The sequence below is a fragment of the Scyliorhinus torazame genome, chromosome 19 (assembly GCF_047496885.1).
Source record: "Scyliorhinus torazame isolate Kashiwa2021f chromosome 19, sScyTor2.1, whole genome shotgun sequence".
NCBI lineage: Eukaryota > Metazoa > Chordata > Chondrichthyes > Carcharhiniformes > Scyliorhinidae > Scyliorhinus > Scyliorhinus torazame.
In genome coordinates, this window is record NC_092725.1 from 24,205,585 (window position 1) to 24,227,805 (window position 22,221).

Here is a 22,221-nt window from a genome sequence, read left to right on the forward strand (position 1 = left end):
TGCTGCACTGTCAGAGGGTCAGTACTGAGGGAACACCGCACTGTCGGAGGGTCAGTACTGAGGGAGCACCGCACTGTTGGAGGGTCAGTACTGAGGGAGCGCCGCACTGTCAGAGGGTCAGTGCTGAGGGAGCACCGCACTGTCGGAGGGTCAGTGCTGAGGGAACACCGCACTGTCGGAGGGTCAGTACTGAGGGAGCGCTGCACTGTCGGAGGATCAGTACTGAGGGAGCACCGCACTGTCGGAGGGTCAGTACTGAGGGAGCACCACACTGTCGGAGGGTCAGTACTGAGGGAGCGCCGCACTGTCAGAGGGTCAGTGCTGAGGGAGCACCGCACTGTCGGAGGGTCAGTGCTGAGGGAGCGCCGCACTGTCGGAGGGTCAGTACTGAGGGAGCGCCATACTGTCGGAGGGTCAGTACTGAGGGAGTGCCGCACTGTCAGAGGGTGAGTGCTGAGGGAGAGCTGCACTGTCGGAGGGTCAGTGCTGAGGGAGCACCGCACTGTTCAAGAGTCAGTGCTGAGGGAGTGCCACACTGTCGGAGGGTCAGTGCTGAGGGAGCATCGCACTGTGGGAGGGTCAGTACTGAGGGAACACCGCACTGTCGGAGGGTCAGTAATGAGGGAGTGCCCATCTATCGGAGGGTCAGTACTGAGGGAGCGTCGCACTGTCGGAGGGTCAGTGCTGAGGGAGCGCTGCACTGTTCAAGAGTCAGTAATGAGGGAGTGCCGCACTGTCGGAGGGTCAGTACTGAGGGAGTGCCGCACTGTCGGAGGGTCAGTGCTGAGGGAGTGCCGCACTGGCGGAGGGTCAGTGCTGAGGGAACACTGCACTGTTGGAGGGTCAGTGCTGAGGGAGTGCCGTCCTGTTGGAGCGTCGCACTGTCAGAGAGACGTTCACAGAGAAGTGCTGTCCTTCGACTGGATTTAACACTGAAAGCCCCAACTGCATAATCAAATGGATTTAACAGGTCCCTCGGACCCTACTTTGCAGAGCGGCAGTGGGGAAAATGCCCCCTGTACCTGTGTCGCTCGAAAGGAGCTCACATGAAAGTGGATGGATCTGCACCCTCCGTCACACTGCTGTCTGTGGGATTTTGCTGTGTAACCTGTTTCCGACATTACAACAGGGAGCACCACTTCTTTTGAAGGTCCCTCGTTGACAGAGAAGCTCTTTGTTACGTCCTGAGATCATGAAAGGTGGAAAATACAAGACGTCGCTTTTTAAGGAAGGGAATACACAGGGCGGGGACGTGGTGGTGGCAGCTGAATTTATTTTTTTCAGACAGGAACACAACGAAAAAACAGCAGAGACCAACACTGAGCACTTCTCTCAGTGTCGAACTGAATGAAAAAAAAAAACAATAAATTAAAAATCTGTCACCAACTTTTAAATTCCTCCCCTCCCACTTTTACAAATTCCTCACCGCGCATCTTCCAAATTGCGAGTTGTTTGGAAGGGAGGAGGGATGGTGGGGCGGGGTTGGGGGGGGGGGGAGATTGAGAAAAGAATGGCCCCAAAAAATGGCCCCTGGCTCACTCAAAATGGCCACTGCTTCATTTAAAATGGCCAGCGCCTCCTCACTCAAAATGCCCACCAACCCGCTCGCTCAGGTGACGAACGCACTTTGTTTTTTTACAAAAGAAAAGGGAACCAACACAGCAGTCATCCTCGGGCACCACGTAAAATTATTGTATTTCTCAGAATAAAAGGAGGAAAGCAATCTTGAATGGATGGGCTTCAAACCGTGTGAATCCGGGACGGGAATTCCGATGTGCGGCTCAAAATGGCCGCCACCCCTGCTCAAAACGGCCGTCACCCCTGCTCAAAATGGCCGTCAGCTCTCCCCCGGCCCCTCACTCCTGCTCAAAGTGGCTGACAACGCTCAAAATGGTGGCCACTCCTGCTCAAAATACCTATTGTTCACAGTTGGTCTTAACATCATGGGGAGTGGTCGGTGAGAACAAGCAGCCGTCAAACCCCTTCCCCATACCAAAACGGAAATAATTCCCAAGTGCTTCTTTTGCAGGCCAGGATCTCAAACTGGTCCCACTTCCCCTCTTTCTGCTCCTCACTCCGATGGCTCTTCTTCTCCATGTCGGTGACAGAGATGGGCGAGGGGGTGGGAGCCATGGAGGAGGCTGGGCTGGGTGACTCCGGGAAAGAACACGGGAGGGCCATCGTCCGCTCACCAAGGCAGTGAACAGCGGTGCTCACTCTTTTGAACCTCGCACCATCTCCCTCCCCGCACCACTCACCCCCACAATCTCTCAGGATGGTCCACCGCACAATTCTCACCCCCGACAACAGTTCCCACATCAGCCGTCTCTCTCTCTCTCTCTCCAAGCTGCTCACTGAACCAGTGTCCAAAGTTCACACCCCCCTCACTGGGTAACATCATGACCATGGGAGAGGCTAGGGGATGGAGGGAAAAGGAAGAAGAGAGATTGGGGATGGAAGGAGAGGGTGAGAGACTGGGGGATGGAGGGAAAGAGACTGGGGGATGGAGGGAAAGAGACTGGGGGATAGAGGGAAGGAGAAAGACGGGGATGGAGGGAAGGAGAAATACGGGGACGGAAGGAAGGGGAAAGAGAGACGGGGATGGAGAGAAGAGGAGAGAGAGACAGGCTGGGGGATGAAGGGGAGGGAGAGGGATAGAGGGATGAAGGGGGAGAGAGAGACTGGGGAATGGAGGGGAGGGAAGGGAGAGACTGGGGGAGGAAGGAGAGAGAAAGAGACAGACTGTGACAGTGGGAGTGAGTTTGAGGGATGGAGGGAGAGAGATAGAGGGATAGAGAGCGAGAGTGAGAGCGAGTGCGTGGGCTGGAGGGAAGCAGGGAGACAGACTGGGGATGGAGGGAAGGGCGTGAGAGAAAAAGACAACAACTGTGGGATGGAGGGAAGGAGTGAGATACCGAGAGAGAGAGAGACTGTCGTATGGAGAGAGAGAGAGAAACTGGGGTATGGAGAGAGAGAGAGACTGGGGTATGGAGGGAGAGAGATTGGGAAGATGCGAGGAAAAGGGAGAAATTGGGAGGGCTGGAGGGGAAGAGGGTAGAGAGGGAGATAAAGGGACTGGGATAGTGGGAGTGAGAGAGACTGGGGGATAAAGGGAAGGGAGAGACAGAGTTTGAGGATGAGAGACTGAGGGGGATTGGAAAGGCCTTGGGCAAGGGATGGGGAAGAGGAATAGGGACAGGGAGGAGCGAGGATGAGAGTCTGGGTGATGGGGAGAAAGGGAGACGAGAGACTGATGCAGAGTGGGGGTGGTTGAAATGGATGTGATGCTTGGGGGAAAGGTGGTTGCCCTTTTTCCAGTGCTGGGTAACAGGATCTGGAATCCCACCGGTGCCTGGGCCCAGCTTGCCCATCAGCTGATGTAGATGCGGTGGAAATCGTTGGCACCGAAGGCGGCATTACACTTGGGGCACTTGCGCTGCCGTGTGTCATAGCGGGTCTTGACGCACTCGAAGCAGAAGACATGGAAACACTTGGTCAGTACGGCATCCTTCTTCCTGGTGTTGCAGCAAGGGCAGGTCAGCTTGGCCTGTGAGTTCACAAAAAAGAGAAGGAAATGAGCTGGTGCAAACCCTACGAAGGCCCGGCCTCAAACCCGGCCAGGCCCTGGCTTCAAACCCGGCTCCAAACCCGGCCAGGCCCCGGATACAAACCCGGCCAGGCTCTGGCTCCAAACAGGGCTAGGCCCCGGCTCCAAACACGACCAGGCCCCGGCTCCAAACACGACCAGGCCCCGGCTCCAAACCCGGACCGGCCCCGACTCCAAACCCGGCCAGGCCCCGGATACAAACCCGGCCAGGCCCCGACTCCAAACCCGGCCAGGCCCCGGATACAAACCCGGCCAGGCTCTGGCTCCAAACAGGGCTAGGCCCCGGCTCCAAACACGACCAGGCCCCGGCTCCAAACCCGGCCAGGTCCCGGCTACAAACCCGGCCAGGATGTGGCTCCAAATATGGCCAGGCCCCGGCTTCAAACACGGCCAGGCCCCAGCCTCAAACCCGGCCAGGCCCCAGCTCCAGGACAGGTCAGGCCCGGCCCCAAATCCGGCACCAAACCCGGCCAGGCCCCAGCTCCAAAACAGGTCAGGTCCCGGCTCCAAACACGGCACCAAACCCGGCCAGGCCCCAGCTCCAAGCCCGGCCAACCCCTGGCTCCAAACCCGGCCAGGCCCCTGGCCTCAAACCCGGCCAGGCCCCGGCTCCAAACACGGCCTGGTCTCGTCTCCAAACCCGGCCAGGCTACGGCCTAAACCCAGCCTGGCACGGCTCCAAACGCGGCCAGGCCCCGGTCTCAAACCCGACCAGGCCCCGCCCTGGCCCCAAACCCGGCCAGGCACCGGCTACAAACCCGGCCAGGCTCTGGCTCCAAACAGGGCCAGGCCCCGGCTCCAAACACGACCATTCCCCGGCCTCAAACCCGGCCAGAACCCGGCTCCAAACAAGCCCAGGCCCCGGCCTCAAACCCGGCCAGGGCCAGTCTCAATCCCGACCAGGCCCCGCTCTAAACCCGCCCTGGCTCCAAACCCAACCAGGCCCCGGCTCCAAACCCGGCCAGGCCCCGGCTCCAAACCCGGACAGACTCCGGCTCCAAACCCGGCCAGGCCCCGGATACAAACCCAGCCAGGCTCTGGCTCCAAAATGTCTAGGCCCCGGCTCCAAACACGACCAGACCCCGGCTCCAAACCAGGACAGACTCCGGCTCCAAACCCGGCCAGGCCCCGGCTCCAAACCCGGACAGACTCCGGCTCCAAACCCGGCCAGGCCCCGGCTCCAAACCCGGCCAGGCCCCGGCTCCAAACCCGGCCAGGCCCCGGCTCCAAACCCGGCCAGGCCCCGGCTCCAAACCCGGCCAGGCCCCGGCTCCATACCCGGCAAGGCTCTGGCTCCAAACACGGCAAGGCCCCGGCTCCAAACACGTCCAGGCCCCGGCTCCAAACACGTCCAGGCCCCGGCTCCAAACACGTCCAGGCCCCGGCTCCAAACCCGGCCAGGTCCCGGCTACAAACCCAGCCAGGATGTGGCTCCAAATACGGCCAGGCCCCGGCTTCAAACACGGCCAGGCCCCAGCCTCAAACCCGGCCAGGCCCCAGCTCCAGAACAGGTCAGGCCCGGCTCCAAACACGGCCATGCCCCAGCTCCAAGCCCGGCCAACCCCTGGCTCCAAACCCGGCCAGGCCCTGGCTCCAAACCCGGCCAGGCCATCGGCTCCAAACCCGGCCAGGCCCCGGCTCCAAACCCGGCCAGGCCCCGGCTCCAAACCCGGCCAGGTCCCGGCTCCAAACCCGGCCAAGCCCCGGCTCCAAACCCGGCCAGGCTACGGCCTAAACCCAGCATGGCCCGGCTCCAAACACGGCCAGGCCCCGGCTCCAAACCCGAACAGGCCCCGGCTCCAAACCCGGCCAGGCCCCGGCTCCAAACCCGGCCAGGCCCCGGCTCCAAACCCGGCCAGGCCCCGGCTCCAAACCCGAACAGGCTCCGGCTCCAAACCCGAACAGGCTCCGGCTCCAAACCTGGCCAGGCCCCGGCTCCAAACCCGGCCAGGCCCCGGCCTCAAACCCGGCAGGGCCCCGGCTCCAAACACGGCCAGGCCCCGGCTCCAAACACGGCCAGGCCCCGGCTCCAAACCCAAACAGGCTCCGGCTCCAAACCCGGCCAGGCCCCGACTCCAAACACGGCCATGCCCTGGCCTCAAACCCGGCCAGACCCTGGCTCCAAACACGCCCAGGCCCCGGCCTCAAACCCGGTCAGGCCCCGGCTCCAAACACGGCCTGGTCCCGTCTCCAAACCCGGCCAGGCTACGGCCTAAACCCAGCCTGGCCCGGCACCAAACATGGCCAGGCCCCGGTCTCAAACCCAACCAGGCCCCGCTCTGAACCCCCCCTGGCTCTGGCTCCAAACAGGGCCAGGCACCGGCTCCAATCACGACCAGGCCCCGGCTCCAAACCCGGCACCAAACCCGGCCAGGCCCCGGCCACAAACTTTGCCAGGACATTGGCTCCAAACCTGGCCAGGCCCCGGCTCCAAACCCGGCCAGGCCCCGTCTCCAAAAACGGCCAGGTCCCGTCTCCAAACCCGGCCAGGCTACGGCCTAAACCCAGCCTGGCCCGGCACCAAACACGGCCAGGCCCCGGTCTCAAACACGACCAGGCCCTGCTCTAAACCCACCCTGGCCCCGGCTCCAAGCCCAGACAGGCTCCGGCTCCAAACCCGGCAGGGCCCCGGCTCCAAACACGGCCAGGCCCCGGCTCCAAACACGGCCAGGCCCCGGCTCCAAACACGGCCAGGCCCCGGCTCCAAACCCAAACAGGCTCCGGCTCCAAACCCGGCCAGGCCCCGGCTCCAAACCCGGCCAGGCCCCGACTCCAAACACGGCCATGCCCTGGCCTCAAACCCGGCCAGACCCTGGCTCCAAACACGCCCAGGCCCCGGCCTCAAACCCGGTCAGGCCCCGGCTCCAAACACGGCCTGGTCCCGTCTCCAAACCCGGCCAGGCTACGGCCTAAACCCAGCCTGGCCCGGCACCAAACACGGCCAGGCCCCGGTCTCAAACCCAACCAGGCCCCGCTCTGAACCCGCCCTGGCTCTGGCTCCAAACAGGGCCAGGCACCGGCTCCAATCACGACCAGGCCCCGGCTCCAAACCCGGCACCAAACCCGGCCAGGCCCCGGCTCCAAACACGGCCATGCCCCGGCCACAAACTTTGCCAGGACATCGGCTCCAAACCTGGCCAGGCCCCGGCTCCAAACCCGGCCAGGCCCCGTCTCCAAAAACGGCCAGGTCCCGTCTCCAAACCCGGCCAGGCTACGGCCTAAACCCAGCCTGGCCCGGCACCAAACACGGCCAGGCCCCGGTCTCAAACACGACCAGGCCCTGCTCTAAACCCGCCCTGGCCCCGGCTCCAAGCCCAGACAGGCTCCGGCTCCAAACCCGGCCAGGGCCCGGCTCCAAACAGGGCCAGGACCCGGCTCCAAACAGGGCCAGGCCCCGGCTCCAAACAGGGCCAGGCCCCGGCTCCAAACAGGGCCAGGCCCCGGCTCCAAACAGGGCCAGGCCCCGGCTCCAAACAGGGCCAGGCCCCGGCTCCAAACAGGGCCAGGCCCCGGCTCCAAACAGGGCCAGGCCCCGGCTCCAAACAGGGCCAGGCCCCGGCTCCAAACAGGGCCAGGCCCCGGCTCCAAACAGGGCCAGGCCCCGGCTCCAATCCCGGCCAGTCCCCGGCTCCAAACAGGGCCAGGCCCTGGCTCCAAACAGGGCCAGGCCCCGGCTCCAAACACGACCAGGCCCCGGCTCCAAACACGACCAGGCCCCGGCTCCAAACCCGGCCAGGCCCCGGCTCCAAACCCTGCCAGGCTCTGGCTCCAAACCGGGCCAAGCCCCGGCTCCAAACACGGCAAGGCCCTGGCTCCAAACCCGGCCAGGCCCCGGCTCCAAACGCGGCCAGGTCCCGGCTCCAAACCCGGCCAGGTCCCGGCTTCAAACGCGGCCAGGCTCTGGCTCCAAACAGGGCCAGGCCCCGGCTCCAAACACGACCAGGCCCCGGCTCCAAGCCCGGACAGGCTCCGGTTCCAAACCCAGCCAGGCGCCGGCTCCAAACCCGGCCAGGCGCCGGCTCCAAACCGGGCCAGACCCCGGCTCCAAACACGACCAGGCCCCGGCTCCAAACCCGGCCAGGCCCCGGCTCCAAACCCTGCCAGGCCCCGGCTCCAAACCCAGCCAGGTCCCGGCTCCAAACCCAGCCAGGCCCTTGCTCCAAACCCGACAAGTTCCTGGCCCCAATTCCGCCACAGCCCTGGCCACAAACCCACCAGGCCCCTAATCCAAACTCGGCCAGACCCCGCGTCAAACCCGGTCAGGCCCCGGCTCCAAACCTGGCACCAAACCCATCCAGACCCCGGCACCAAACCCGGCCAGACCCCGGCACCAAACCCGGCCAGGCCCTGGCCTCAAATCCTGACAGGCCTTGTATATCATAGAATTTATAGTGCAGAAGGAGGCAATTCGGCCCATCGAGTCTGCACCGGCTCTTGGAAAGAGGACCCTAGCCAAGCCCACACCTCCACCCTATCCCTAACAACCCAGTTACCCCACCCAACACCTTGGTTTCAAACCTGGCCAGGATCCAGCACCCGGGCGCTGTGGACCAGGCCAGGCCCAATGTGCAGGCCCGGCCATGCCCAGGGTCCCATGAGTCTGACACACCGTGCCATTATTAGAGAACAGGGCAACATGGTGGCACAATGGGTTAGCAATGCTGCCTCACGGCGCCGAAGTCCCAGGTTTGATCCCGGCTCTGGGTCATTGCCCTTGTGGAGTTTGCACATTCTCCTAGGGTTTGCGTGGGTTTCGCCCCCACAACCCATAGTTGTGGAGGGTAGGTGGATTGGCCAAGCAGAGAACCGAGCACAAACCAATCCGCCATTTGTGCATCCCCCAATTCGCCCCAGGATCCTGTCACTTCCCCTATGGCAGCTGAAGGCTGACTCACCTTGTACTCCTTGATCTCCTCCATAAGGATCTCGTCAGCATCCGAGAATACCTCAACCTTCTTCTGCTTCTCCAGCTTCCGCCTCAGCCTCGACAGGTCCTCCTGGATAGTCAAAGATTGGGGTTGATATAGAATTACAGATACTCAGGACTCAGGAGTGAGTTACAGTCTGGAATCTAATCGAGGGGTTCGGAGTGGTTTATATATAGAATAACAGATACCCGGGAGTGAGTTACAGACTGGAATCTAATCGAGGTTCGAGGTAGTTTATATATAGAATATCAGATACCCGGGAGTGAGTTACAGACTGGAATCTAATCGAGGGGTTCGGGGTGGTTTATATATAGAATAACAGATACCCGGGAGAGAGTTACAGACTGGAATCTAATCGAGGTTCGAGGTGGTTTATATATAGAATAACAGATACCCGGGAGTGAGTTGCAGACTGGAATCTAATCGAGGTTCGAGGTGGTTTATATATAGAATAACAGATACCCGGGAGTGAGTTGCAGACAGGAATCTAATCACGGTTCGAGGTGGTTTATATATAGAATAACAGACACCCAGGAGAGAGTTACAGACTGGAATCTAATCGAGGTTCGAGGTGGTTTATATAGAGAATAACAGATACCCGGGAGTGAGTTACAGACTGGAATCGAATCGAGGGGTTCGGGGTGGTTTATATATAGAATAACAGATACCCAGGAGTGAGTTACAGACTGGAATCTAATCGAGGGGTTCGGGGTGGTTTATATATAGAATAACAGACACTCGGGAGAGAGTTACAGACTGGAATCTAATCGAGGGGTTCAGGGTGGTTTATATGTAGAATAACAGATACCCGGGAGTGAGTTGCAGACAGGAATCTAATCACGGTTAGAGGTGGTTTATATATAGAATAACAGATACCCGGGAGTGAGTTACAGACTGGAATCTAATCGAGGGGTTCGGGGTGGTTGATATATAGAATAAGAGATTCCCGGGAGTGAGTTACAGACTGGAATCTAATCGAGGGGTTCGGGGTGGTTGATATATAGAATAACAGATTCCCAGGAGTGAGTTACAGACTGGAATCTAATCGAGGGGTTCGGGGTGGTTTATATATAGAATAACAGATACCCGGGAGTGAGTTGCAGACAGGAATCCAATCGAGGGGTTCAGGGTGGTTTATATATAGAATAACAGATACCCGGGAATAAGTTACAGACTGGAATCTAATCGAGGTTCGAGGTGGTTTATATATAGAATAACAGATACCCGGGAGTGAGTTGCAGACAGGAATCTAATCGAGGGGTTCAGGGTGGTTTATATATCGAATAACAGATACCCGGGAATGAGTTACAGACTGGAATCTAATCGAGGGGTTCAGGGTGGTTTATATGTAGAATAACAGATACCCCGGAGAGAGTTACAGACTGGAATCTAATCGAGGGGTTCGGGTGGTTTATATATAGAATAACAGATACCTGGGAGTGAGTTACAGACTGGAATCTAATCGAGGGGTTCAGAGTGGTTTATATATAGAATAACAGATACCCGGGAGTGAGTTACAGTCTGGAATCTAATCGAGGGGTTCAGGGTGGTTTATATATGGAATAACAGACACCCGGGAGAGAGTTACAGATTGGAATCTAATCGAGGGGTTCGGGGTGGTTTATATATAGAATAACAGGCACCTGGGAGAGAGTTACAGAGTGGAATCTAATCAAGGGGTTCAGGGTGGTTTATATATAGAATAACAGATACCCGGGAGTGAGTTACAGACTGGATTCTAATCGAGGGGTTCGGGGTGGTTTGTATATCGAATAACAGATACCCGGGAGAGAGTTACAGAGTGGAATCTAATCGAGGGGTTCAGGGTGGTTTATATATAGAATAACAGATACCCGGGTGTGAGTTACAGACTGGAATCTAATCGAGGGGTTCTGGGTGGTTTATATATAGAATGACAGATACACGGGTGTGAGTTACAGACTGGAATTTAATCAAGGGGTTTGGGGTTGTTTATATATAGAAAAACAGATACCCGGGAGTTAGTTACAGACTGGAATCTAATCGAGGGGTTCGGGGTGGTTTATATATAGAATAACAGATACCCGGGAGTGAGTTACAGACTGGAATCTAATCGACGGGTTTGGGTGGTTTATATATAGAATAACAGATACCTGGGAGTGAGTTACAGACTGGAATCTAATCGAGGGGTTCAGAGTGGTTTATATATAGAATAACAGATACCCGGGAGTGAGTTACAGTCTGGAATCTAATCGAGGGGTTCAGGGTGGTTTATATATAGAATAACAGACACCCGGGAGAGAGTTACAGATTGGAATCTAATCGAGGGGTTCGGGGTGGTTTATATATAGAATAACAGACACCCGGGAGAGAGTTACAGAGTGGAATCTAATCAAGGGGTTCAGGGTGGTTTATATATAGAATAACAGATACCCGGGAGTGAGTTACAGACTGGAATCTAATCGAGGGGTTCGGGTGGTTTGTATATCGAATAACAGATCCCCGGGAGAGAGTTACAGAGTGGAATCTAATCGAGGGGTTCAGGGTGGTTTATATATAGAATAACAGATACCCGGGTGTGAGTTACAGACAGGAATCTAATCGAGGGGTTCGGGGTGGTTTATATAGAGAATAACAGATACCCGGGAGTGAGTTACAGACTGGAATTTAATCAAGGGGTTCGGGGTTGTTTATATATAGAATAACAGATACCCGGGAGTGAGTTACAGACTGGAATCTAATCGAGGGGTTCGGGGTGGTTTATATATAGAATAACAGATACCCGGGAGTGAGTTACAGACTGGAATCTAATCGAGGGGTTCGGGGTGGTTTATATATAGAATAACAGATACCCGGGAGTGAGTTACAGACTGGAATTTAATCGAGGGGTTCGGGGTGGTTTATATATAGAATAACAGATATCCGGGAGTGAGTTACAGACTGGAATCTAATCGAGGGGTTCGGGGTGGTTTATATATAGAATGACAGATACCCGGGAGTGAGTTACAGACTGGAATCTAATCGAGGGGTTCGGGGTGGTTTATATATAGAATAACAGATACCCGGGAGTGAGTTACAGACTGGAATTTAATCGAGGGGTTCGGGGTGGTTTATATATAGAATAACAGATACCCGGGAGTGAGTTACAGACTGGAATCTAATCGAGGGGTTCGGGGTGGTTTATATATAGAATAACAGATACCCGGGAGTGAGTTACAGACTGGAATCTAATCGAGGGGTTCGGGGTGGTTTATATATAGAATAACAGATACCCGGGAGTGAGTTACAGACTGGAATCTAATCGAAGGGTTCAGGGTGGTTTATATATAGAATGACAGATACCCGGGAGTGAGTTACAGACTGGAATCTAATCGAGGGGTTCGGGGTGGTTTATATATAGAATAACAGATACCCGGGAGTGAGTTACAGACTGGAATTTAATCAAGGGGTTCGGGGTTGTTTATATATAGAGTAACAGATATCCGGGAGTGAGTTAGCAACTGGAGACTTCCAGTTGCGGCGATGACCAGCTAAGCCGCACGTTTCGGCGGCTCCAGCTCGAACGGACCTTCGGGCTCTTTTAAGAGCCCCAATGGGGAATTTTTTCAGGACGAAACCCGGTGTGGGGTGAGGCAACAGGGAGTCCCCCCCCCCCGCCCCCCCAACGAAGCAGAAAAATATCGGCGGCGGCGGCCAGATCGCGAAGAATCCTCGAGGACAGGGGCAGAAGGAAAAAAAGGAGCAAGATGGCGGCGGAGAGAGCCCAGGCGACATGGGGGCCGGAAGACGAATTTTTGAGACGGTGTGTGGAGCTGCTTAAGAAGGAGGTGCTGACCCCGATGCTACAGGCAATTGAGGGGCTTAAGGAGGCACAAAAGACCCAGGAGTTGGAGCTCCGCGTGGTGGAGCAGAAGGTGACGGACAACGAAGACGAGATCCTGGGCCTGGCGGTCAAAACGCAGACGCACGAGGCGCTCCACAAAAAGTGCATTGAAAGGATTGAACTCCTAGAAAACAGATCACGGAGAAAGAACCTTCGGATCCTGGGTCTCCCCGAGGGAGTGGAAGGAGCGGACGGCGGGGCTTACGTGAGCACGATGCTACGCTCGCTAATGGGAGCTGAGGCCCCCTCGGGCCCCTTGGAAGTGGAAGGGGCTCATCGGGTCCCTGCGAGGAGGCCAAAGGCGGGAGAACCACCAAGGGCGACGATCGTGCGATTTCACCGCTTTAATGATAGAGAGGTGGTTCTGAGATGGACCAAAAAGGTACGGAGTAGTAGATGGGAGAATGCAGTGGTACGGGTGTACCAGGATTGGAGTGCGGAGGTGGCGAGAAGGAGGGCGAGTTTTAATCGGGCCAAGGAGGTGCTACACAAGAAGAAGGTGAAGTTCGGGATGTTGCAGCCAGCACGACTGTGGGTCACGCACCAGGAGAGGCATCACTACTTCGAAACGGCAGAAGAAGCATGGACCTTCATTAAAAACGAGAAACTGGATCAGAACTGAGGGACTGATGTTAGAGGGGAAATGATAATGCCGATGTATATAGAGATGTAAATTGGGGAGGGGGGGACACTAAGAAATGTGGGCGCCGGTGGGGGGGGAAGAAGAGACATAGGCGGAGGATGGGGAATGGGAGTGGGGCGGCAGAGGGAGCTGCGCCACAAGGGGCGGGACAACCATAGAGAATACGGGGCTTATTGTTCTTGTTCCCGCGCCAGAAAGATGATGGCGGGAAGATAGGCGCAAGGTAGATGGGAGTTCCCCACACGGGGGGGGGGCCAAGGAGAGAGCGGGAGAAGCCAGGGTCAGTTGAAGTCAGCTGACTTTCGGAAGCAATATGGGGGGAGCAATCATGCTAGATGGGGATCTAGCGGGGGGTGGGGGGGGGGGGGGGGGAGGAGGAGGATAACTGGGTTGCTGCTGCAGAAATCAAAGAGGAACTGGTAAAAGAAAGGGTGGTCGGGGCTGGAATGCGCCGCCGGGGGAACGGGTGGGTGCGCGGAACCGGGACGTGGGACTGGCCTAGAGAGGGTGATGGCTAGTCGACACGGGAAGGGGGCAGGCAGCCCCCCCAGTTCGGCTGATCACGTGGAACGTGAGAGGCCTGAACGGACCGATTAAAAGGGCCCGAGTGTTCGCGCACTTGAAAGGACTGAGGGCAGACGTGGCTATGCTTCAGGAGACGCACCTGAAGGTGGCGGACCAAGTTAGGTTAAGGAAAGGATGGGTGGGACAGGTGTTCCACTCAGGGCTGGATGCAAAGAACAGAGAGGTGGCCATACTGGTGGGGAAACGGGTGTCATTCGAAGCTAGGAACATTGTAGCAGACAGCGGAGGCAGATATGTGATGGCGAGTGGCAGACTGGAGGGAATGGAGGTCGTGTTGGTTAACGTATATGCCCCGAATTGGGATGATGCGGGATTTATGAAGTGGATGCTGGGACGTATCCCGGACCTGGAGGTAGGAAACCTGATAAAGGGGGGGGGGGGACTTCAACACCGTGCTGGACCCAGGGTTAGATAGATCTAGATCTAGGACCGGAAGAAGGCCGGCAGCGGCCAAGGTGCTTAGGGGGTTTATGGACCAAATGGGGGGAGTGGATCTGTGGCGATTTGTTAGGCCGAAGGCCAAAGAGTTCTCCTTCTTCTCCCATGTTCACAAGGTGTATTCCCGGATAGATTTCTTTGTTTTGGGAAGGTCACTGATCTCGAGGGTGGCAGGAACTGAGTATTCAGCCATAGCTGTTTCAGATCATGCCCCACACTGGGTGGACCTGGAACTAGGAGAGGAGAGGGGGTAGCGTTCACTCTGGCGGCTGGATGTGGGATTACTGGCGGATGAGGGAGTCTGCGGAAGGGTGCGGGGATGTATCGAGAGATACCTGGAGGCCAATGACGACGGGGAGGTCCGAGTGGGAGTGGTATGGGAAGCACTAAAGGCGGTGGTCAGAGGAGAGCTGATCTCCATCAGGGCCCACAAGGGGAAAATAGAGGCCAAGGAAAGGGAAAGACTACTGGGGGAGATTTTGAGGGTAGATAAAGAATACGCGGAGGCCCCGGAGGAAAGACTATACAGGGAGAGGCGACGACTCCAGACGGAGTTCGACCTGCTGACCACAGGGAGGGCAGAGGCACAGTGGAGGAAGGCACAGGGGATGAGATATGAATATGGGGAAAAGGCGAGTCGCCTGTTGGCCCATCAGCTGCCATCAGAGGACAGCGGCGAGGGAGATAGGGGGAATTAGGGATGAAAAGGGAGCTACAGTGCGGAGAGCAGGGAAGATAAACGAGGTGTTTAAGACCTTTTACGAGAGACTTTATAGGTCCCAACCCCCGGAGGGAAAAGAGGAGATGCGGCAGTTTTTGGACCAATTAAGGTTCCCGAGGGTGGAGGAGCAGGAGGTGGAAGGCCTGGGGGCGCCGATTGGGGTGGACGAGGTTACCAAGGGGCTGGGGAACATGCAGGCAGGGAAGGCCCCGGGACCAGATGGGTTCCCGGTGGAATTTTATAGAAAATATGTGGACTTGTTGGCCCCGCTGCTGGAAAGGACCTTTAACGAGGCCAGAGAAGGGTGGACCCTACCCCCGACAATGTCGGAGGCGACGATATCGCTAATCTTGAAGCGGGATAATGATCCGCTGCAGTGCGGGTCCTGTAGGCCTATCTCACTGCTAAATGTGGACGCCAAGTTGCTAGCAAAGGTACTGGCATCGAGGATAGAGGACTGTGTCCCGGGGGTGGTGCACGAAGACCAGACAGGGTTCGTAAAGGGGAGACAACTAAATGTCAACGTCCGACGGCTATTAGGGGTGATAATGATGCCCCCAGTAGAGGGGGAGGCAGAGATAGTGGCGGCAATGGATGCAGAGAAGGCATTTGACAGGGTGGAGTGGGAGTATCTATGGGAGGTGCTGAGGAGATTCGGGTTCGGGGAGGGGTTTGTTAGCTGGGTCAAACTCCTCTACGGGGCCCCAACGGCAAGTGTGGTCACAGGTCGGCAAAGGTCGGAGTATTTTCGACTATTTAGGGGAACAAGACAGGGATGCCCGTTGTCCCCATTACTGTTCGCGTTGGCAATTGAACCACTGGCCATAGCGCTGAGAGACTCCAGGAAATGGAGAGGGGTGATTAGAGGGGGAGAGGAACACCGAGTGTCACTCTACGCGGATGACTTTCTGCTGTATGTGACGGACCCAGTGGGGGGGAATGACAGAGGTCATGCAGATATTGAGGGAGTTTGGAGATTTTTCGGGATATAGGCTTAACATGGGAAAGAGTGAGCTTTTTGTGATACACCCTGGGGACCAGAGTAGAGGGATAGAAGGCTTACCGCTAAGGAGAGTGGAAAGAAACTTCCGATACCTGGGGATTCAGATAGCCAGGAGCTGGGGAACCTTAAACAGACTTAATCTGCCACGACTGGTGGAACAAATGGAAGAGGATTTCAAAAGGTGGGACATGCAGCCGCTGTCACTGGCGGGCAGAGTGCAGGCAATTAAGATGATGGTCCTCCCGAGGTTCCTATTTGTGTTCCAATGTCTCCCTATACTGATCACTAAGGCCTTTTTAAAAAAAATAGATAGGTGCATCACGAGCTTCGTGTGGGCGGGGAAGGCCCCGAGGGTAAGGAGGGGGTTCCTACAAAGTAGTAGAGACAGAGGGGGACTGGCGTTGCCAAACTTGGGCTACTACTACTGGGCCGCCAATGTGGCGATGATTCGTAAATGGATGATGGAGGGAGAGGGAGCGGCGTGGAAAAGATTGGAGATGAAGTCCTGTAAAGGGACGAGTTTAAAAGTGCTGGTGACGGCGCCACTACCGCTCTCACCAAAAAGATTTACCACGAACCCAGTGGTGGCGGCAACATTAAGTATCTGGGGGCAATGGAGGCGACAGAGGGGTGTGCTGGGAGCCTCGGTGTGGTCCCCGATCAGGAACAACCATAGGTTTGCCCCAGGGAGGCTGGACAGAGGATTCCAGAGCTGGCACCGGGTAGGAATCAGGAGAGTGGGAGATTTATTTATTGACGGGACGTTTGTGAGCTTGGGCGCGCTTGAGGAAAAATATAAGCTGCCCCGGGGAAATTTCTTTAGATATATGCAGGTGAGAGCGTTCACGAAACAACTGGTGAGGGAATTTCCGCTGCTCCCGACACAAGGGATCCAGGACAGAGTGCTTTCGGGGGTGTGGGTCGGGGAGGGCAAAGTGTCAGAGATATACCGGGAGATGAGAGAAGAGGGGGAGGAGCTGGTGGACGAACTGAAGGGAAAATGGGAAGAAGAGCTTGGGGAGGAGATTGAGGAGGGTTTGTGGGCTGATGCCCTAAGTAGGGTAAATTCCTCTTCCTCGTGTGCCAGGCTTAGCCTGATCCAATTTAAGGTGCTGCATAGAGCACACATAACGGGAGCGAGGTTGAGCAGGTTCTTCGGAGTGGAGGACAAGTGTGGGAGGTGCGGGGGAAGCCCGGCGAACCACACACTGTTTTGGTTGTGCCCGGCACTGGAGGGGTATTGGAGGGGAGTGACGGGAGTGATCTCGAAGGTGGTGAAGGTCCGGGTCAAACCAGGCTGGGGGTTAGCTCTATTTGGAGTTGCGGATGAGCCGGGAGTGCAGGAGGCGAAAGAGGCCAATATTGTGGCCTTTGCGTCCCTAGTAGCCCGGCGTAGGATTTTACTCATGTGGAAGGAAGCGAAACCCCCCGGACTGGAGGCCTGGATAAACGATATGGCGGGGTTCATAAAACTGGAGCAGATGAAGTTTGCGCTGAGAGGATCGGCTCAAGGGTTCACCAGGCGGTGGCAACCGTTCCTCGACTATCTAGCGGAACGTTAGAGGGAAGATAGATAGCCAGCAGCAGCAACCCAGGGGGAGGGGGAAGGGGGGTAAACGGTTGGGGTTTTTGGCGGGGGGGGGAGTATTACTTTGTGTTATTTGGTTACTTTACCATGTTAGTTACACAATGTTATATTGCAGTTATCATGTTACTTGTATTTTTATTTCTTTGATTTGTAAGGGAAAAAAATTGTGTTTGAAAACTTTAATAAAATATATATTTTTTAAAAAAGAGTTAGCAACTGGAATCTAATCGAGGGGTTCGGGGTGGTTTATATATAGAATAACAGATACCCGGGACTGAGTTACAGACTGGAATCTACTCGAGGTGATCGGGCTTGTTTATATATAGAATAACAGATACCCGGGAGTGAGTTACAGACTAGAATCTAATCGAGGGGCTCGGGGTGGTTTATATATAGAATAACAGATACCCGGGACTGAGTTACAGACTGGAATCTACTCGAGGTGTTCGGGCTTGTTTATATATAGAATAACAGATACCCGGGAGTGAGTTACAGGCTGGAATCTAATCGAGGGGCTCGGGGTGGTTTATATAAACAGAATAACAGACACTCGGGAGTGAGTTACAGACTAGAATCTAATCGAGGGATTCAGGGTGGTTTACATACAGAATAACAGACACCCGGGAGTGAGTTACACACTGGAATCTAACCGAGGTGTTCGGGGTGGTTTATATATAGAATAACAGATTCCCGGGAGTGAGTTATAAACTGGAATCTAATCGAGGGGTTTGGGTGGTTTATATCTAGAATAGTATACCTCGGAGTGAGTTACGGACTGGAATCTAATCGAGGGTCTTTGGACAGGGCTGGTGGCTGAGGGCAGGTGGCTGGGGAATGCCAACACTCACCTGTGCACGTTTGAGGTTGAAAGATTCCTTCTCCTTAGCTGAGCGATTGTCTGACATGGCTGCCTGGATTTCTTTCAGTTTGCCCTGTGTGTGTTCAAGCTGCACTTTGAGATCCTCAGCCAGCTGTGCAGCTTCCACTGCCTGAAGGGAAAAGATTGTTCCTGAGAACCACAATGTACGTCCATACGACTTGGGGAGGGAAAAGGGATAGTGTATCTAACACACTGTGACACTGTCCCAGAGGGGGCAAGGACAGTGTATCAAACACACTGTGACACTGTTCCAGAGGGGGAAAGGTCAGTGTGTCTAACACACTGTGACACCCAGTCCCAGAGGGGGAAAGGACAGTGTATCTAACACACTGTGACACCCGGTCCCAGAGGGGGAAAGGACAGTGCATCGAACACACTGTGACACCCGGTGTCAGAGGGGGAAAGGACAGTGTATCTAACACACGGGGACTCCCGGTCCCAGAGAGAGAAAGGACAGTGTATCTAACACACTGTGACACCCGGTCCCAGAGGGGGAAAGGACAGTGTATCTAACACACTGTGACACCCAGTCCCAGAGGGGGAAAGGACAGTGTATCGAACACACTGTGACAACCGGTCCCAGAGGGGGAATGGACAGTGTATCTAACACACTGTGACACCCGGTCCCAGAGGGGGAAAGGACAGTGTATCTAACACACTGTGACACCCGGTCCCAGAGGGGGAAAGGACAGTGTATCTAACACACTGTGACACCCGGTCCCAGAGGGGGAAAGGACAGTGTATCTAACACACTGTGACACCCGGTCCCAGAGGGGGAAAGGACAGTGTATCTAACACATTGTGACACCCAGTCCCAGAGGGGGAAAGGACAGTGTATCTAACACACTGTGACACTGTCCCAGAGGGGGAAAGAACAGTGTATCTAACACACTGTGACACCCACTCCCAGAGGGGGAAAGGACAGAGTATCGAACACACTGAGACCTGGTCCCAGAGGGGGAAAGGACAGTGTATCTAACACATTGTGACACCCAGTCCCAGAGGGGGAAAGGACAGTGTATCTAACACACTGTGACACTGTCCCAGAGGGGGAAAGAACAGTGTATCTAACACACTGTGACACCCACTCCCAGAGGGGGAAAGGACAGTGTATCTAACACACTGTGACACCCGGTCCCAGAGAGGGAAAGGACAATGTATCTAACACACTGTGACACCCGGTCCCAGAGGGGGAAAGGACAGTGTATCTAACACACTGTGACACCCGGTCCCAGAGGGGGAAAGGACAGAGTATCGAATACCTTTCGCTTGTTCAGTTCCAGTGCCTGGCTCCTCAGTGTCAGCTCCATCTCCACCATGGCCACGTTGCTCTGAAGGGCTTGTTCCTTCTCCTCCAGCTTCTGGACCACCAGGAGCTGGGCATCGACCTGGGGGTTCAATGAGGAAGCTTGTTAGTTGATCTGGGGTTGGTGAAGTGGAGGCTTCGCTCCGTGTGGCTGACACTGCCTGAACGCACAAAATCTACAAAGATCCGGCGAAATTTAAATGCTGTTCCACACGGACAGGTGTCACCTTGGCGTTAAGTAGCTGCGGAGAACATAAAAACAACTCATTGGTCAAGCCTCAATTCAGCCCTGTCAGACTTAAACACAGACGGAACGAAGGGGGAAAATGGGAAGTCGCCCTCTTGGGCAGGAGAAGAAGAACAGTGTGTTATTGAGATGGAGAGAGAGAGAGAGAGAGTGGCAGCGACAGAGGTCTGTGGGACGAGGAATCAGGGGCGGGGGACCGTGGCAATTGGCGGAGGACCTGGGAGTGACTGTGCCACAGGAGGACCTGGGAGTGACTGTGCCACAGGTGGACCTGGGAGTGACTGTGCCACAGGAGGATCTGGGAGTGACTGTGCCACAGGTGGACCTGGGAGTGACTGTGCCACAGGAGGACCTGGGAGTGACTGTGCCACAGGAGGATCTGGGAGTGACTGTGCCACAGGTGGATCTGGGAGTGACTGTGCCACAGGAGGACCTGGGAGTGACTGTGCCACAGGAGGACCTGGGAGTGACTGTGCCACAGGAGGACCTGGGAGTGACTGTGCCACAGGTGGACCTGGGAGTGACTGTGCCACAGGAGGATCTGGGAGTGACTGTGCCACAGGTGGACCTGGGAGTGACTGTGCCACAGGAGGACCTGGGAGTGACTGTGCCACAGGAGGATCTGGGAGTGACTGTGCCACAGGTGGATCTGGGAGTGACTGTGCCACAGGAGGACCTGGGAGTGACTGTGCCACAGGAGGACCTGGGAGTGACTGTGCCACAGGAGGACCTGGGAGTGACTGTGCCACAGGTGGACCTGGGAGTGACTGTGCCACAGGAGGATCTGGGAGTGACTGTGCCACAGGAGGACCTGGGAGTGACTGTGCCACAGGTGGATCTGGGAGTGACTGTGTCACAGGAGGACCTGGGAGTGACTGTGCCACAGGTGGAACTGGGAGTGACTGTGCCACAGGAGGACCTGGGAGTGACTGTGCCACAGGTGGATCTGGAAGTGACTGTGCCACAGGTGGATCTGGGAGTGACTGTGCCACAGGAGACCTGTGAGTGACTGTGCCACAGGAGGATCTCGGAGTGACTGTGCCACAGGAGGATCTGGGAGTGACTGTGTCACAGGAGGACCTGGGAGTGACTGTGCCACAGGAGACCTGGGAGTGACTGTGCCACAGGTGGATCTGGGAGTGACTGTGCCACAGGAGGACCTGGGAGTGACTGTGCCACAGGAGACCTGGGAGTGACTGTGCCACAGGAGGATCTGGGAGTGACTGTGCCACAGGTGGATCTGGGAGTGACTGTGCCACAGGAGGATCTGGGAGTGACCGTGCCACAGGAGGATCTGGGAGTGACTGTGCCACAGGTGGATCTGGGAGTGACTGTGCCACAGGAGGACCTGGGAGTGACTGTGCCACAGGAGGACTGGGAGTGACTGTGCCACAGGAGGACCTGGGAGTGACTGTGCCACAGGTGGACCTGGGAGTGACTGTGCCACAGGAGGATCTGGGAGTGACTGTGCCACAGGAGGACCTGGGAGTGACTGTGCCACAGGTGGATCTGGGAGTGACTATGTCACAGGAGGACCTGGGAGTGACTGTGCCACAGGTGGAACTGGGAGTGACTGTGCCACAGGAGGACCTGGGAGTGACTGTGCCACAGGTGGATCTGGGAGTGACTGTGCCACAGGTGGATCTGGGAGTGACTGTGCCACAGGAGACCTGGGAGTGACTGTGCCAAGGAGGATCTCGGAGTGACTGTGCCACAGGAGGATCTGGGAGTGACTGTGCCACAGGAGGACCTGGGAGTGACTGTGCCACAGGAGACCTGGGAGTGACTGTGCCACAGGTGGATCTGGGAGTGACTGTGCCACAGGAGGACCTGGGAGTGACTGTGCCACAGGAGACCTGGGAGTGACTGTGCCACAGGAGGATCTGGGAGTGACTGTGCCACAGGAGGACCTGGGAGTGACTGTGCCACAGGTGGATCTGGGAGTGACTGTGTCACAGGAGGACCTGGGAGTGACTGTGCCACAGGTGGATCTGGGAGTGACTGTGCCACAGGAGGATCTGGGAGTGACTGTGCCACAGGTGGATCTGGGAGTGACTGTGCCACAGGAGGACCTGGGAGTGACTGTGCCACAGGTGGATCTGGGAGTGACTGTGTCACAGGAGGACCTGGGAGTGACTGTGCCACAGGAGGATCTGGGAGTGACTGTGCCACAGGTGGATCTGGGAGTGACTGTGCCACAGGTGGATCTGGGAGTGACTGTGCCACAGGTGGATCTGGGAGTGACTGTGCCACAGGTGGATCTGGGAGTGACTGTGCCACAGGAGGACCTGGGAGTGACTGTGCCACAGGAGGACCTGGGAGTGACTGTGCCACAGGTGGACCTGGGAGTGACTGTGCCACAGGAGGACCTGGGAGTGACTGTGCCACAGGAGGACCTGGGAGTGACTGTGCC

General features: G+C 56.5%; 1 protein-coding gene across 1 annotated transcript; it reads right to left on the reverse strand.

Moving 5' to 3' along the window:
- Positions 1-1,256: 1,256 nt before the first annotated feature.
- LOC140396052 (E3 ubiquitin-protein ligase BRE1B-like) lies at positions 1,257-19,664 on the reverse strand. Its single transcript, XM_072484142.1, has 4 exons — positions 19,518-19,664; positions 18,224-18,364; positions 8,503-8,604; positions 1,257-3,547 (listed from the first exon to the last, which is right to left on the reverse strand). Exons 1-4 carry the CDS (start codon positions 19,572-19,574, stop codon positions 3,371-3,373), a joined length of 477 nt encoding a protein of 158 aa, XP_072340243.1. The 5' UTR covers positions 19,575-19,664; the 3' UTR covers positions 1,257-3,370.
- Positions 19,665-22,221: the final 2,557 nt, after the last annotated feature.